At 48.2% G+C, this 18891-nt stretch overlaps 1 protein-coding gene across 4 annotated transcripts in view; it reads left to right on the forward strand.

Annotated features, from left to right (window-relative positions):
* Positions 1 to 18891, forward strand: part of DNAH11 (dynein axonemal heavy chain 11) — a 296286-nt gene that overhangs the window by 68111 nt on the left and 209284 nt on the right. For all 4 annotated transcript variants that reach the window (XM_084791554.1, XM_084791555.1, XM_084791557.1 and 1 more), the window contains 3 exons: positions 883 to 1107; positions 1529 to 1620; positions 2691 to 2817. In XM_084791554.1, coding sequence (XP_084647680.1) covers positions 883 to 1107; positions 1529 to 1620; positions 2691 to 2817 — 444 coding nt within the window. The remainder of the gene's footprint in view (positions 1 to 882; positions 1108 to 1528; positions 1621 to 2690; positions 2818 to 18891) is intronic.

The following is an 18891-nucleotide window of genomic DNA, read 5'->3' on the forward strand; positions in this document are numbered from 1 at the left end:
CCAATTCATTTGTTTACTGAGCACCTACTCAGGGTAGGCTCCAGGTGCAGGGCCATTTGACACGCAGAGGTGTAGATACCTGCTCTTGGGGGACTTGTAGTTCAGAAAGGAGTTGGCACAAAGGAGACAGACAGACTCCTAGGAGATGAAGGAGAGACAGACAGACTCCCAGGACACTAAGAAGAGACAGACAGACTCCTAGGAGACTAAGAAGAGACAGACAGACTCCCAGGACACTAAGAAGAGACAGACTGACTCCTAGAAGGCTAATGAGAGAAAAAGAACCTTTCAAATTGGGAGTGTGAGAGTGTCAGGGAGCTCCTTGGTAGGTGATGATACTTAGAGTAATCCTTAAAGGATAGACTGGCACTTAACAACAACAACAACAACAACAACAACAACAACAACAAAATACCACCAGAAGAGGATAGCTATGCAATGGGGACAGTGTTAGTGGTGCTTGGACACCAGAAAGCAACCAGCTCTCAGGGGCTGATTGCTTTGGGTTCTTTGGAATATACTTTTCTTTTCTCATGGAAGTTATGGAAAGTGAGCCTGGAGACACAGGCTTGGATTGTGAAGTTCCTCATGCTTTAAAAACGAGCACTTTACAGACTGAGCAATCTCCCCAGCCCCCAGTGTCGGTTTCTACCCGCACACACGTGCACGGCTTTCCTGTAGAGGATGTGTTAGGTACATCTCCTTTCTTTGGTTGGATACATCCATGTGCTATGAATTCTTTGGCTCATTTTGCGAAAGCTTGATGTACGCCTGTCTGGGCTCCATGCAAGGTACAGGAACAAAGCAACAAGCAGAGTGACCCTCCTCGCCGCACTCAGAGCCCACCAGGCATCCACTGACAAGTGCCTGGCTGCCTTTTAGGTTCAGTTGCAGACTCTTCTTCAAAGTAAGCATGTGGAGTACTTCATGGACCAAGTCCTGAGCTGGCAAAACAAGCTAAACACAGCCGACGTGGTCATCTTCACTTGGATGGACGTCCAGCGGACCTGGGCTCACCTTGAGAGCATCTTCCTTTCTTCAGAAGATATTCGAATGCAGCTCGTGGAGGATGCCAGAAGATTCGATGGGGTAGATGCCGAATTTAAGGTTGGTCAGGGTCAGGCCTGTCCTGTTCTAGTGGAAGTTCTCGCAGCATTCAAATCAATGTAAAACACAACAGTAAAAAAATCCATACTGTGTTAAAAAATGTAAAATGTAGCTTGCGCATTTCAGTACATAGGAAGGAATCAGAAAACTGAAATCGTGGGTTTTTACGTGTCTTGTCGTCTACATACCAACTATTAAATGCTGTCATTGTGGCATGACAGATGCTATGAAAACAAACAGGTACGACTGGTCAGTGGAATCATATCAACAAACACTGATCTGTACACAGAAACAAACATGGAACCTAGCGGTCCTAGAGTGTCCTGAACACCATTCCTTCGCCTGGGGCTGTGCTCTCAAACTTTAATCTGTGGAAGGAAAGTGGATGTGTTCCTAACGTCTGTGTAATGCTTCTCTGCAGGAGTTAATGTTCAAGACAGCCGAGATAAAAACCATCTTAGAAGCAACGTGCAGACCCCGCCTCTATGAGGAGCTTAAGGATTTCCAGCAGAGGTAAGAGCAGAGCAAAGGGCATCACTTGCTTCTTTCGTATTCTGAGGATGTTTAACCTCGTGTGATTGAAGTCACTCTCTGCTCGCTGGCTTCCTTCTGTGTGTTAGGTAAGATTTCTGATGACTGACCAATTCTTTCTTTCACCATACTGTTTTGCATATGCTGGTTGAACACAGACTGTGTGCCAAAACCCAGGACAGCGCTCACTCATTCACCTTCCTTTAGTCTGTGTGTGTGTGTGTGACACACACACACACACACACACACACACACATTCTTACCCATTCTCCACTCCTCTCTCATTGATTCTTCCCATTTGTTATTGTTTTGTCATTTTGGTTCCAGAATATCCCTGAACTCATGGGGATCCTCCTGCCTCAGCTTTCTAAGTGCTGTATTACAGATGTGAGCCACCTGCCCCCTTTATACTTTCTCTCTACTATATATTACCCTTTTAGGGAACATCTCAAAAATATCTCAGCTTTCAAAATCCTTTTTCCTAGGGGCCGTCTGTAAAGCCACATCCATATATAATCCACAAGAACACCCGGGCAAACCAACCATTCAGACAAGGCGCTTACCGATGGGAGGTAGTTTTTAGCCAATAGCTAGGACTTCAGATAATAAAGGGGGAGCAACTCTGGAACTCACAACACCCGTCCGTCCCCCCCCCCCCCCCCCGAATGTCAGAGAGACAGTAGAAGTCAGAGAGACAGTAGAAGTCACTTGTGGTTTGCAGATGTTTATTGGGAGCCATAGCTTACTCCTGAGATTTGCGCTTCAGTTGAGCAATGCCAACTTCAGTCTTCGTCCGGAGAAGCGATGAGCAACGCAAGCCCCCGAGTCTGGGATGTGATGGTGTGTGAGTGTGTATGCGAGTCCTGTTCCCCTCACCCCACCCCACCCCACCTGAGCCTGGTCGTGTTCTGTTTGTAAGCAGGACGTCAAAGTGGAGACACGGTGAGCTTCTTGGCTGAGTGACGTCGAGGCCGGTGCAGGGTTTGTTCTGTTGAAGTGTCAAGGGTAGAAGAAGTGCCACACATGCTTAAGAATGGCTTTCGTTCATGCAGGCTCTCTCTTTGTGAAAAAGCCCTGGCAGAGTACCTGGAAACGAAGCGCGTCACTTTCCCTCGCTTCTACTTCATCTCCTCGGCTGACTTGCTGGACGTTCTCTCCAAGGGAGCTCAGCCGAAGCAGGTAATGGTTTTGGAAGTCCTTTGCTCTGCTGCTCAGCTAAGTGTCCCAGTTTCTCCATCATTATCAGATGCCATCTGTCACATCGCATGTGCCAGGAACTAGGAAAATCTGCATTTAAATTCTTCATAATGAGAGGCTGAGCTAGGGGGGACGTAGTAAGAGCAACTGCCCTGGTGCTAAGCAAAGGGTAGCGCGTGGAGCATACATGATTAGCATCCTAGAACAGGGGAACGGAAGAGTGGGCCCATGACACCCCAGGACTGACCAGGGATGGAGGCCCCCATGCCCCTGATTGGCAGTGTTCCTGGGGAAAGTGGGTCACTGGGGATGAGATCATGGGGAACTCCTTTACCGCTCTGGTTCTAGAGAAACTGTCATCACCGTTGTGTTGGACTTCTCTAGTGGGGTTATGTGGTCTCAGCCCTGTGGATCCCCGTGTCTGTGCAGTAGCGATGTGCCATCCGTGCCCCAACCCTCACACCAACAGTGACAGCAAAGGGATGTGCATATTAGCTTTTGTAGTCTGAGAGCCCAGAGCAGAGACAAACTGTACCCCTTCAGAAACACGCCACCCTGTACACGTTTAAAGGGTGTTGCTGTCCCTCAGACTCACTGTCCCCACTGATTTCTTACAACTGTGAAAGTGCCGGCGGTTACTCCTGGGACACGGTGTTAGTCGCTAGACAGTTTTTTGCTTTATTGCGGTGAAGTTTTATATAACCCCAGAAAACAAAACCTCTCTCTAGATATTTTCACGCGTTCTCCTCCAAACCCTTATCTCTCTGCAGTGCAGTTTTGTACATTTTGCTGGGAGCCAGACACAGCATTTGTAGTGGTTATTTTTAACTTGGTCATTACTTTAGCTCTGAGGATTGAAATGAATAACTGCTCTTGTTACTTGATACAAATGAGATCTTTCTACACATAGTAGGGTTGCTGGTCAGCATGGGCAACACTTCGTGGGGCTCCACTCAGGCACCGTTTATGTCCTTGCGCTTGCCTGGGCATCTAATTATGTGGAAGAATAAACATAAGATATTAACATTTCCTATAATTTTAACATCAAATATGCCTTGTTGAACATCTTTATACTGGTAGCAGACCTTTCGTAACACTTTGGGAAAGTATTGTAATTTCCTGATCTGTCGTCCCCCCCCACCCCCCGCTAAAAATTGATGAGTAAACCCAAAACAGTCGGCCAGGACCAAGCTGGCAGCCCTGCCTCGCCTCCCTGCGAAGGCCAGGCTTTCACACAGAACCTGGGTGAAGCAGCGTGGTCCTTTATGTTCTCTGGCTGCTTACGATGTGGAAGAGTTTGAGGCAATGATCTATGGGGCGGAGGACTGAACCCAGGGCCTCACACACACTAGGCACACGCTGTGTTCCAGCGCTTTGCTGCTGTTTAACTATCCCTGGTTGTCGGGCTGTAGCAACTGTTGGTTTTCACTTAGTAACGAGGAGCCGCATGCTGAGTGTTATGGAACATGCATGCCAGTCCTCATGGGGAACTAACCGAGGTGACCTCCCCAAGGTGGATACCAACTCTCATAGCCCCCCTTAAAAAAAAAAAGACTTTTGAAAAGCTTATGCGTATGTATGTGCATCTGTGTGAATTTATGTGCACCACATGTGTGCAGGTACCCATAGGGGTCAAAGGGCAGTAGGTCCCCTAGAGCTGGACGGCAGGTAGTTGTGAGCCATCTAACATAGGTGCTGGGAACTGAACTTGGGTCCTTTTCAGAAGCAGCAGATGTTCGTAACTGCCGAGCCATCTTTCCAGCTCTGCTCCCACGGTTCCTGCCTTTGCCAGTGTAACCAGCCGCCTGGCTGCTGCTTCCTTGGGCGTCCAAGGAAGGGATGTGCTGGGTGCTCACTCCTGCTGGCTCCCATTGGGTCCCAGCTCCCCTTTGCTTATCCTCAGAGTGGAAACTGGGAAGCCACTGTTCCGTTTTCTCCACAAGCACTGAAGGGACGCGTTGGCCTCCTGTTCCAGGCTGTGTTCTCACACCTGAGCGGGAGCCCCTTCTCCGACATCCTCGGAGACTCTCATGGGGGAGCAGCCCGTGATGCTGGGTGAGGGGACGTTGCTAAGATGTGTGCGACTGAACACTGAAGGGACTTACATCCCCCAACTCATGTCTACTCCCCTCACTGTACACACACCCCATGCCTCTCTGTCCTCAGCTGAAGCCCCAGACCGTACACGAGGGGAAGGTCACTCAAGATATTATTTTTTTTCTTAGTTAACTAACATGCATGTGTGCGTGTGCACGTGTGGTGTATGTGTGCATGCACATGTGTGTGCACATGTGTGTGAGTGTAGACATGTGTCTGTGCATACACATGTGTGTATGCATTTGTGTGTGTGTGCATGTATGTATGCGTGTGTGTGTGTGTGTGTGTGTGTGTGTGTGTTTGTGTCATGCGCATGTGTGCCAGTGTCAACCTTGGGTGTCTCTCTTCGGGGGCCATTCACTCTGTTTTTTGAAGCAGCAGGTCACTGGCCTGGAACTCACTGGTTAGGACAGGCTGGCTGTCCAGCTAACCCCAAACTGCTGGGACCAAGAACATGCGCCACCGCACCCAGCTTCTTGATCTTTCCTCTCTCGTGCCAGGCGAGCACTGTGCTGACTGAGGTGCCTCCTCAGCCCAACACTCTCATTGTCTTGCTTTCTAATCATAAGAGAAAAGAAAAGCGTAAAGGCTTGGCCAAACCGCACAGAGACCAGTGTGCACATTCTCGCTGCCGACGCTTTCCGCGCGGCAGTGGTGCATGCCTCTTTACATCCCTCCTTCGTGCCTACAGGACTCCCGACTTCCCATGTTGGTGAAGCATCTTTTCAAGCTATCATCAGTCGGCCTCACTGCTGTAGCCCCACTCTCGTTTTTATTCACAGAATTATGAATTCCATAAAAAGCAACTCTAAACACACTTCCAGAGCTGGTATTGTCCTTAACGAACAGCTGGGCATTACAAGACGCTAAAGATGTTAACTTACCATGAAGGGGTGGGAGGGCCCAGCAGTCAGAGCCCAGCAGAGTGATGTCTCACAGCCCTTTTGACAAAAGGCAGTGACAAGGTCATCATTCCATGCTGATGGGAGGTCAGGCCACATGGCTGTGGGGGTGACATGGTTTACAGTTGTTTTAGCCTATCAGCCTTGAAGTGGTTCAACTTCTGGTTGAGTTTGCAACTTCCTGGAGAAGTCACGATATTATGAATCACACAAAATGTAATTTCACAGAAATCATTGAAAATTTGTTTACTCTTTGAAAACTTTATACAATGCATTTTACTGAGAATTATACATATATATGACATAATACATTTTTTAGCACATATATAATGTAGCTTTTTGATCAAATATTTTCTCAATTTCTCCCCTCCAACTCCTCCCCTACTGCTCACTTCTCCCTCTTCTCTCTCTCTCTCTCTCTCTCTCTCTCTCTCTCTCTCTCTCTCGCTCTCTCTGACCTCTCAGTCTGCTTAGTGCCGCCTGTACGTGCATGGACGGAGAACGAACCACCTACTATCCGCAGGGCTAGTCTCTCAGGCCTGCATCCTTGAAAGAAGCGAGCTTTCCTTTCCCATCAGCCATCAGTGAGGGGAGAGAGTCACGAGCCCCTTCCGTGTCCGCGCTGGGATTCTGCCTGGCTTCATCTTGTGCGGACACAGTTGTTGTGAGTTCACCTGTGCAGCGGCCCCGTCGCGTCCAGGCAATAGTGACTCACTGAGGCTGTCCACTACTTCTTTCTCTTATGATCCCCTCCCCTCCTCTTCCTCCACAGCTGTCACTAGCCTTGGGTACAGGGCAGGTGGAGACCTTTCTGTTGTGTTACTTCAACTTTGAATAATTCCTGTTCACGTAACAGGCTTGTGTTATCAGACTCTGTCACCAGCCCTGGTGGCACAGTTGTAACTCTAGAACAACTTGTTTCATGGGGGTCAGTAAGGTCCTTAGACTGGTTTGTGTCCTCTGGAGTCACACCTAGCTCGTGTCATTTTCTGGGCACTGCATCTCTGCAGGGTCATCATGTATTCTGAACTCTTGGTCACTGGCTGTAAAACTGTTTATAACCTGTGCGTCTGGACAGGGTCGCCCAGCTGTGCTCTCTTACCCCATCTGCAGCACCAGAGTCAGTTTCTGACCGCCGGACAGCGCGTGTCCATCTCTGCCCTTTGTGCTGACACCCTTAAATGTGCTCCTGGTAGTGTGACCAAGATAACACGAGACGGCAGCTTGTGAGGCAACAGTGCAACCGGCCCATAAAAAGGCACCCTTGTGGGCAGATAACTCATCTTGACATCTTGTGAATGGCTCGGATTCCTCACCCGCCCCTCCCCCCCCCCCCCACCACGCACACGTGATTTAAGAGTGTTGGTTCGGGGAGTGAAGTTGATTGTGGGATTCATTCAGCCTGAACTTTTGAAGTCAGGGGAGGTCTGATTCGGGAGCCGCTTCCGTCCTGTGAGCTGAGGGGGTTGGGATGCCACTGGATGGATGTTCAGTTTGCTGTGTCTCAGGTGCCTGCAGCCGGTGTTGGCAGTCACTGAACCAGGTTTGGTTCAGGATTTGAAGAATTCTCTCCCTCTGGAATTCAGCCCAGTGTTCACAGTGCATGGGTTATCTGCAGGACAGTGGCCTGAACTTCTCGGTTTGCTGCTGTGGATTTAAAACTTTTTACATAATTCACACTCTTGTAGCATCCATGGGCCCCAGGCAGCCATGATGTGTGAAGGGTATGGGAGTCTTACGTAGCTCTCTGGCCACTGTCTTTGATTTTCAAAAAAAATCCTCTTTATAAATATCCGCTTGTATGTGCGTGTGAGTGCATGTGAGTGTGTGCGCGTGCGTGTGTGTTTTAACTAAACTGGTGTAGTTGAGTTAAAACAGTGCCAAGATATCCTTGCATGCCCTTTTAAAGTGTAACTGATAACTCTGGTTAGTCAAGACATTTTTAGCCAGTGGGCTATGATGAAGTAGCAGGTAACTGTTTTAAGAGGGTTTCTTTCCCTGTATTCAGTATGGGTGCTTAGCTGGCATGTGATGACTAGCTCACGGGAGAGTTCTCCAGTCTTGGAGCCAGAGTGAAGGAGAAACTTCTAGTGCTGTCATGTGACTGGCTGTGTTTGTGCTGTCTCAAGGGGGAAGCCAGGAGCCACATGAGGGTATTGAACATCTGAGATGTAGCTACCAAATACTTACCTTTTTTTTTGTAACCAATTTCATTATTTAATTTAATTATTTAACTGGTTCCGCTATTGGAAAACCTTATTGGGCTTGCAATACCTTCACTGTGTCTGCCTTTGACTTTGTATATTTTAGGAACTCTAAGTACAGGCGAGGTATTTTTGATGAAAATTTCTGAACAAAACATTCTATAAGTATGACGCACATACCTTGTTTCCAAGACTTATTAGTAAAAGAATCAAGACCATTTCAATACATTTTATTCTCCTCACACATTAAGGTGATGTGTTGAGTTAAACCAGCTTAAATATGTTAAATCAAATTTCACGTGTAAGAGTGCTATTTCAACATGGGTGCCAAAAAAAAAGTTACAGTGGTGGGAACACAAGGCGTTCTCTGAAGTGACAAGATAAACAGTATGTATGCTCGGGGATGCCGTTTAAGGCCAGGAACACCATGCTGCATGAGAGGAAACGGGCCACTTACTGTTGAAGAAACCTTCCACCTTGAAGCAAGGATACAGGCAGCACACAGCACATGGCTCTTATACACTGTCAGTACGGGCACCCAGGAAGGTGATGGTGAGAAATGCGATGGATATTAGCACACGCAGATCTTAGAGGGGCACAGACTCAGACCCACATCTGTGTGCGGTGTGTTTGTACAGGCAGCTTCTTTCCTGGCTATGATCATGATAGAGTAGGTGCTAGGGTGCTGGGAATCAGTAACCACTCAGAGTGCCATACCTTGACCACAAGATGATATTCTTCTGGAGAGAGCTAAGAGGAAAGAGGCCCCAGGTGCAGGTGCAGGTAGAGGTGCAGATGCAGGTGGAGGTGCAGATGCAGGTGCAGCTTCAGGTGAGGGATTACAGAAACAAATGGCTTTAGTTGAAATGATACAAACCACAACTCCTGACTTCTTCAGAGGTAGTGGAACTCAGGACGGAGGACCTGGGAAGTGGCTCAGAAGATAAAGCACTTGTCCTGTATAGACCAGAGTCCTAATCCCGAGATCCCATGTGACTGGGTGAGCGTGGCCACCTGCCTGTAATTCCAGCACAGGGGTCTCCAGAGCAGGTGACTAGCTAGACCAGCTGTAGTTAGGAGAGACCAGTGAACAAGGTAGCGAGTGACTGAGAGACACTTGACATAACCTCAGGCCTCCACATACCCATGCACACTCACACACACTCAGCTGCACACTCGAATGTATACACACATGTTTGGATATACATACATGCATGCAGCACACATAAAACACTCCATCCAAGTTCCCAAAGCCGCATACGTGGAGGCTCTTGTGTGGATTGGGCGGAGCTGAGGAGGAAGGAAGGAGCGGGCTTCAGGTGCAGACACGTGGAAGACAGGTGAGGCTCGTTACCAGCCTTGCTGCTGAGCAGGAAGAAGCTTCTCAGAGGAGTGTAAGTTGTCACAGACACCACCTACTGGGACGCCTTGAGGCTGGATCCTATTGTAAACGGGTGCCTTTATCTCAAGACAGCCTGACAGAGGATTAAACTTTCAGGTATATGTTTGAAGGGAGATTACTTAGTTTTGAAAGAAATATTTCCATACCCAGTGGAAATGATATTTTATTACCCTCCTAAAGTAGTTAAAGCATATTTAAACAAAGATTATATAACAGTGTGCCTTTTTCCTGTTTTTTAAATTTTTATTATAATTTATTCAGAGTACATCCCCACTGTTATCCCCTGGCTTGTATCTTCCTGTTTCCCCCTCCCTCCCTCCTCCTCCCTATTCCCCTCCCCTAGACCTGTGACAGCGGGGACCTCCTCCCCCACCATATGACCACAGCCTATCAGGTCTTATCAGGATAGCCTGCTTCCCCTTCCTCTGTGTGCCCGCCAGGCCTCTCCACCAAAGGGAAGTGATCAAAGCCCCAGAGTTCATGTCAGAGGCAGTCCCCACTCTCCCCACAACCGTGGAGAATGAGCTGTCCGTTGGCTAGATCTGAACAGGGGGATCTAGGTTCACTGTATGCATTGGCCTTGGCTGGTGCATCAGTTTGAACAGCCCCCAGCCCCCCCCCATGAGTCCAGATCCACCAGTCTTTATGGTCTCCTTGTGGGGCTCCTGAACCCTCTGGGTCCTCCCATCCCCCCCATTCTCCCATACCACTCTCACCTGGAGCCCAGCAGTGAGGCCCAGCATCTGTCCTGATCCCCTGCTGAGTGGGCTATGTTGGGCTAATATCTGCTCCTTTTTGCTGACTGTGTTGCCACTGCTTTGCCTTCTGTGGCAATCCACCACCTGAATTCCCTCCATAGCCAACTTTTATACTATGCAATAATACCAGAGTTATAATGTGAGAGCAAAGCTCGTGCCTCTTCAAATCAAGAGTTTGCCAGCAAGGAGTTCTAGTCTTACATTCATTGGCGGTTGCTCAGCTTTAGTGTAAGTTCTGTCGATTGGGCTTTCGAAACCTCACCTGCCATCCAAGGAGAGGACAAGCTGGGTGACATACTGAGCTGGATCTGTTTAAACGCAGTGACAGCATTGTCTAAAGGACACTGGAGGAAATTGTGTTTCAAGGACAGTGATGGGAGGGGAGGGGGCGGCTTTGCCTGGCGTTGGGCGTTGCTCTTTCTCTTGGGATGTGAAGTGATTCATAGCTGTGTCAAACTGGCTAGCATTCTCCTTAGTCTCGTGGGACATGAAAGAAAAATAAAAATACAGCACAGATGCTGAATGCGGGCCCACTATGAAGGGCATCGTCCAGAGAGTCAAACAGCAGACACTGGCTTTAAGGTCACTTGGGTATAAGTTTGCTGGAGTCCAGGGCTGGGGGTGGGGAACGGGCAACATTTTGCATATCCTGCCTAAAACCCAGTTCTACTTGGCTACCGCTTGCCTGGGAAGGGCAAGGCAAGGAAATGGAGTTAAGCATGTGAGAGAAGACGCCTTTCTGGCTTTGGATTTGCAAAAAAAACTATCTTAAAATGGATGTCTAACATTAATGGATGTGCTTAGATTTGACTATGCTAACCCTGAACTTAGCAAGAATACTGCTAGGATTGACAGTGTAAAACCCAAAACAGCAAGTGACGTTGCAGTGAGCTAAACAAAAGATGCGTAAAGAATATGTGTGGAAACAATTGATGCGGCCACCGTGAAGGCGAGGGTGGCACTCTAGTATGGAGATGGGCAGAACTTTCACCCAGGCAGTTCTTGAATAGACATGTCCTAGTGGCTGGCAGACATAAGCAACCCAGCTCATCCTCACAGAGAAAAGCACCAAAAACCACAGTAGGACACACAGCCCTGCTCCTGGGCACAGTGGGAGGGACACACAGCCCTGCTCCTGGGCACATGGGACACACAGCCCTGCTCCTGGACACAGTGGGACACACAGTTCTGCTCCTGGTCACAGTAGGACACACAGTCCTGCTCCTGGGCACAGTGGGAGGGACACACAGTCCTGCTCCTGGGCACAGTGGGAGGGACACACAGCCCTGCTGCTGGGCACATGGGACACACAGCCCTGCTCCTGGACACAGTGGGACACACAGTTCTGCTCCTGGTCACAGTAGGACACACAGTCCTGCTCCTGGGCACTGTGGGAGGGACACACAGTCCTGCTCCTGGGCACTGTGGGACACGCAGTCCTGCTCCTGGGCACTGTGGGAGGGACACACAGTCCTGCTCCTGGGCACTGTGGGACACGCAGTCCTGCTCTTGGGCACAGTGGGAGGGACACATAGCCCTGCTTCTGGGCACTGTGGGACACACAGCCCTGCTCCTGGGCACATAGGACACACAGTCCTGCTCCTGGGCACTGTGGGACATACAGTCCTGCTCCTGGGCACAGTGGGAGGGACACACAATCCTGCTCCTGGGCACAGTGGGACACACAGTCCTGCTCCTGGTCACAGTAGGACACACAGTCCTGCTCCTGGGCACTGTGGGAGGGACACACAGTCCTGCTCCTGGGCACTGTGGGACACGCAGTCCTGCTCCTGGTCACAGTGGGACACACAGTCCTGCTCCTGGGCACTGTGGGACACACAGTCCTGCTCCTGGTCACAGTGGGACACACAGTCCTGCTCCTGGGCACTGTGGGACACACAGTCCTGCTCCTGGACACAGTGGGACACACAGTCCTGCTCCTGGGCACTGTGGGACACACAGCCCTGCTCCTGGGCACAGTGGGAGGGACACACAGCCCTGCTCCTGGGCACAGTGGGAGGGACACACAGCCCTGCTCCTAGACACAGTGGGACACACAGTCCTGCTCCTGGGCACTGTGGGAGGGACACACAGTCCTGCTCCTGGGCACTGTGGGAGGGACACACAGTCCTGCTGCTGGGCACAGTGGGAGGGACACACAGTCCTGCTCCTGGGCACTGTGGGACATACAGTCCTGCTCCTGGGCACTGTGGGACACACAGCCCTGCTCCTGGGCACAGTGGGACACACAGTCCTGCTCCTGGGCACAGTGGGACACACAGCCCTGCTCCTGGACACAGTGGGACACACAGCCCTGCTTCTGGGCACTGTGGGACACACAGTCCTGCTCTTGGGCACAGTGGGACACACAGTCCTGCTCCTGGACACAGTGGGAGGGACACACAGTCCTGCTCCTGCTCCTGGGCACAGTGGGACACACAGTCCTGTTGTTAGGCACAGTGGGACACACAGTCCTGCTCCTGGACACAGTGGGAGGGACACACAGTCCTGCTCCTGGGCACAGTGGGAGGGACACACAGTCCTGCTCTTGGGCACAGTGGGACACACAGTCTTGCTCCTGCTCCTGGGCACAGTGGGACACACAGTCCTGCTCCTGGGCACAGCGGGGGGGACACACAGCCCTGCTCCTGGGCACCGTGGCATGATAGGTGCTAGATTTAGTCTCCTGCCTAAAACTACCAACTTGGACAAAAGACAGCATGTGGCAGCTTTATTAACCCCAGACAGTAGACAGTAGAAACCCTGACTTACAGTGGGCAAGGGACAGGCCTGTGAGCTCCGCGACGGCTGCCTTGGGCTCCAGTCTTCAGAACGAGACATGTGAGGGCAAGAGAACAAAAAAGGAGGTCACCTCCAAAAACTTACTCCACGGGGTACGTTAGCAGAGGCTTTGGCTGTGAATGTGCCAGGGCGCGTTCGAGGCAGTAGTGCCAACATTCTCACAGGCCTGGGATGCTGCCTGCTTCCACTAGTGAGGCAGCCTTAGGATGTGTTGGTAGACTACCATGAAGGGCTTGCATGGGCGTGGGGAGTAACCTGCTCTCCGTCACTACTCCGATCCTACCAAGCATTCTTTCCCTCACCAAATCTTCATGTCAAGATCAAAAGAATCAAACTTTTCAATAGATTTTTACTGCATTAGAGAATATAGCTCAAGAATATATGGATGAGCATATTCATATTTGCCGTTCCTGGCATTTCATTAAAGACCACCGGGAGTATTTAGGAAGCCAGGACTATTTATAATAATAATAATAATAATAATGGACAAGTAACTAAATGAAAACTGACCTCAAAATGACCCAGATGTTAGAACTGGCAGGCAGAGTGTCGGTTATTACATCGTGTTCCACGAGTCCAGATGTCAAGTACAGACACAGACATTTTAGGAAAGTTTCATGTATGAACCTGAACTTTCTAAAATATGGGGGAAGGAGGAGGGAGAGAAATATTTGCAAAAGTGCAGCCAAACCATTCCAGATTGGTGGAAAGTGTGAATTTATGAGTCTCCTTTACACTTGGCTGCAGTCCAGCACCCAGGGAGCTGGAGCAGGAGACGCACCATAAACTCAAGGCGTAGTCAGGGGTATAAAGCGGTTCCAGCCTGTGGTGGCTATAGAGTGAGACCTTGCCTCAAAAATCCAGAGAGGAGAGTGTTGTTGTTAATTTATCTGTATGGCCTAATAATTGTTATTTATCTGGCCTAGAATTATTACTATTACTTCAGCATAAGCTCCTAGCTATCAATCAAGAGACAGACACTTGTTATATTTCAGGATAGCCTTAGTTAACCTGGGGCAGGGCAGATATCAATCCTCTAAACCACCTTCCATAGTGGGGCAGGTACATAACTACATACCGGCCCCAAGCCCATGCCATCTGCTTCTAATAACTTCTATCAAGCTACCTCCCATCCATAATCCCAAATACTTGCTAATGTTCTTCATCTGGGCCAAATCTCCATCCATGCCTGCCACGTGCTTCTCCTCCATCTAACCCATGGCGGCCTTCCTCCTCTTCCTCGTGTCTCTCTTTCTTCTTCCCAGGATTCCTCTCTGTCTCTCTAAGCCCGGGAACCTTAGCCACACCTGTCTCGTCTGCCTTGCCCAGGTGGGATAGTTTTTCACTAATTATCATCCAAATACATCAGACCAACCCCCAACAGGAGAGAGAGAAAGGGGAGGGACTAAGAGAGGAGGATGAGGAAACGTGGGGGTCGGGGGTGAGGGGTATGAATAAAACTAAAAGTGTTCAGATTGCTTAAAACCACCATGAGAAATAACCCTAGACCTGATCCACGAAGCCCCAGGACACAGAAGAGCCAGTGAAATGGCTGACAGCTGACCTCACGTTGCAAACGGTGCGAGTGGTCAGCGAGTGGAACAGTAACTTGAACACACTGCAAGAGACAGATCTGTCAGCCTGGAGCTCTCTACCCAGAGAGGGCATATTTTAAAGATGAAGGGAACAGTGAGGATGTTTTCCTCAGACTCAAAAGCCGGAAGGTTTCATCACCAGCTATGAGAAATGTACAAGGAAGATGATGCCAAAAGGATTATAAAATTCTGAACACTGAAATGCTAACTGCATGGAACAAGACAAGACGGGCATGGCAGCCGCCCATCAGAAAGCAGATGGTATAGAACGTGGAGAGACTTGGAAACGGTATAGACATGAGATTAGCTCATGGCTCTGAATACTGTATCATTTCATTGTGCTTTAAGTTTTTATTTCCTTAAGTGCCAAGTAGGAAAACAGTAGTCACCAGCTACAAATTTTTGAGTGATGAGTTAACTGTATAAAAATCAAACTATTAAAAATGATATGGAAAAATGGCCACCGATATGTCTCCTCCCGACTCTCATCTTTCTTCTAAGCTTGTTTCTCCCTTCACACCTGTCCTCGCAAGAGGCTGTTCTGCACTACGCCTCACCCTTCTGCTGCTCCCTGCTGAGACTGTGACCATCCCACGCAACAGTCAGCACTAATTTGCTGCCTGATGACACAGACCAAGCCAGCGCCTGGACAACCCCCCCCTTGTCGGAGAAGCCATAGTGTATGATTGCTGTACCTAGCTGAGGCAGCCGAAGGTTCCAACACACAGTTACTGTAAGCTGCAGGACTGCCTCGGTTCTGAGCCCCTACATCCTGGGAGTGGTTTGTGATTCTTGAAGCTTGTTGATGTGTGTTGGCTCTGTATGCATTTGTGTTTATGAGTAGACATTCGTGTCCGCCAAGGCCTTTATAAACTGCCGCTTTAGAATATAGACATAAACTTTATAAGCTACAACCTTTAGAGTGAAAGGTTGTATGTAAAATTAAAAGTATAAAGTTCTAATTTATGAGACCAGCCCTCCTTCCTTCCTCCTTCCTCCCTCGCTCTCTCCCTCTTCCTTTTTTCTCTCTCTCTTTCCCCTGCTTGTTCTTCCCTGAAGACACCTTGCTGTCAGCTACAGCACTGTTCTGGCTTGTGAGTATGAGAAGGCTGAGGAGAACGCCATCAACCCCTGTGTTAGCGAGCGAGTCTGCAATGTACTCACCCAGTGGAACGCCACACGGTGGGGAGCAGAGTCGCTCTGCACCTCATGCCGTGAGCAACTCCAGGCAACGTATGTGGGGCAGCAGCCAGGAGTCACAAGAGAGGACACAGCACATTGTCTGAGTTCACCTTTCATAGAGTTTATTGTTGTTGTTGTTGTTTTTAATATCTATTTTGAGAGGAAGAGAAACTCAGGTAAGCCATAAGAAATCTTTGGGTCATAGTCTTCTATTTCTTTTCTTTTTATCTTTTAAAAATAATAATATCTTATGAACTCTTAGAGAGTTCCTGGCAGTATACTTTGATAATATCCGCCCCCTCTCTCAGATCCTCCCAGCCTCATAAACACCCAACTTCCAATTTTCTCTCCCTTTCCCTCCCTTCCTCCCTCTTTCTTTTAGTTGAGTCCAGTTTGTGTTGGCAACTACCCCTGGGTATAAAGTCTCCCCTGGAGTATGGTTGATATACAGGGCAACACGCCATTAAAGAAAACTGACTTTTCTTTTCCCATCAGCAATCAAACGCCAGCAGCTCCTTGGGAGTAAGACATGGTACCCTCCTCGCCTTGTCCATGCCAGGATTTTGTCTGGCTTTATCTGTGCAGGTCTTGTGCATGCAGTCACAGTCCTGTGAGTTCATATGTGCATCTGCCCTATTGTGTCTGCAAAATACTATGTCCTTGAAGTCATCCACGACTTCTAGCACCCTTCTGCATAAAACACTGAGCTTCAAATGATGAGGTTATGTATATATATACACACATATGTATATAGCATATATATCAATCATTTAGGGCTGAGCACTCATCAACTTCCTATTCCGTGCACATTGCTGGTCCTCTGTTTGGCAATGATGTTGATATCTGTAAGAACTGTGTCTTTAACATTCACCCAGTTGCATATGCTTTCCCCCATTTTCCTCTATATGAATTTCAGCTTTTGTATGTTTACTTGAAAAACTACAGTATTTAGATTGGATTACCTTATGTAAAATTATATCATATATACGTGGCAAAAAAAGATTAAAAGTAGCCTAATATATGTTACTCTTAGAATGTATTCCTGAAGGCTGTTTGTGAATGTTTATGTGTCTGCCCTGTGTATTTACTAAAATGGTCATGTTATCGTGGGTGTGGTGTACGGTGGCATTGAAAGTGTTACTTACATGAAGGTGCCATGACTAAATCTTCCAAACAGAGTTAGATTCTCAATAATGTTGTATCATTATCCATAATAAATATTACTCTAAAACAAGAATAATTGTTTGCTATTTGGACAGATCAGCTTCGATATTCTTGCGTGTGATGCTAATAGAACGCACTCACATCCAGTCGTATTCTAGAGACTAACAGGGTACAAATGCCCGCGTTTAGGTTCTTTCTTACATGGTGCTGGGTACCGTCATTACGAAGGAGTTAATGGCCACCCAAGGGAACTGCAAGGTGTGCTCACCAGGCCTGCTTCAGTAGAGCTTTGTGTACTTTTGTCTTAGTGAATAGCAACATCTTCATGTCACCGAAGAAACGTAAAATTAGATATTAGAAACCAATCCCATGGTGAGGTTTGAAAAGGGATTAGGAATGACCAGTTTCATCTTTCTTCCCTTCATCTCCTAGGTGGACAGCAGACACAAGCCGTGGGCTATGTTCCCGGTTTGTATTGCAAATTATATGTATCGTATATGAATATATATTGTATCGTAATGTTGTGCCTTTGCATTTAATAAGACTCTCTCTGTGTGTGGCTCCAGCAGTACAGACTTCAGTTACCAAGGACGAGTAACATAACCCAGTTCCCTGACAGAGTGATTCATGGTTGAGATGCTGTGCCGTGCTGGCGGAAGGTGATGGAGTAAGCTTGCTCTTCGGCCCGCAGACATCACAGAGGTGCAGCCTTATCGCTAGCAGTTATGCTCTATCTTTCAAATTCCGCCAGTAGTAAGCCACTGTGCATCTGCTGCCAAGAGATTATTGTGTGACCTCAGTGTCCCCAGGATATTCCACGTGAAATGTGCGTGTGTCATCTGCAGATAACGCTAGCAATGGATGCTGAGGCAAACATGGATGGAGTTAGGAAAGACCTTTGATCAGAGGACGACTCCTTCCCCTTGGGGAGCCCCTCCCCCCCAACACACACACACACACACACACACACACACACACACACACAGGCATGCAGCTTGTGGAGGACAAACTTCCTGACATGAATTATGGCAAGGGATGACATGGCCTAGAATAAGTGACGCCACCAAGAAAATAAAGAAAAACCCCAAACGGAACAAAGGAAATTAAGACACAACACAGAAGCCAGATGCCCTACTTAACAAACAGTAGAAACACGTACGAAACTCTGAGAGGTCAAAGAACATGTTGGCAGTTGACCCAAACGCTCTCTATGCATCTATGCACACCTTCTCCTACTGAGGGCAGGTGAGGCTGCCCAGTACGAGGAAAGGGTCCCAAAGGCAGCATCGGAGTTAATGCAGCCCTCGCTTTCATCATTAGGACTCCCACATGAAGACCCAGCTGCACAACTGTTACACGTGTGCAGAGAGAGGGCTTAGGTCCATCCCATGCATGCTCCTGGTTAGCAGTTCAGTCTCCATGAGCCCCCATGGGCCTAGGTCAGTTGATTATGTAGGTTTTCTTGTTTTCTTCTGGGATCCTTGACCCATCTTTGCCAAAACATTTTCAAGGTCTTTGCACTGTCATAAGTCTTATTGCTTATTAAAATAATTGATGTACATCCAGGCCACATGACCAATTTTTTGAACACACACTACTCTGCTAAGCTGGGCTGCCTGTGTGCGTTAGTGGCCACAACTGAACATAGGGGACATTGTTCAGTTTTTACTGATAACCTTTGAGAAACCAACTTAGAGCACAAAGAAGTTTTAGTTTCTTTAATAATAGCCTGAAAGTGTTATTTTAATGTATGTTTTTAGTTGTAAAATAAAAAAATATTTTCCCAGGCACTTAGCCAGGAAGAAGAAAATCCAATTTCACTTAAAATACAAAGATGCCTCATTGGAAAACATTTCTTTTGTAGTCTCTTAGGAAATGTGTCTGTTACTGTCTCTTAGAAAATTTTAATAAAGACACGTCTGATTTCAGTCACACCAGGTACAAGTCGTG

This window comes from Acomys minous (genome assembly GCF_964271855.1).
Source record: "Acomys minous genome assembly, chromosome: 8".
NCBI lineage: Eukaryota > Metazoa > Chordata > Mammalia > Rodentia > Muridae > Acomys > Acomys minous.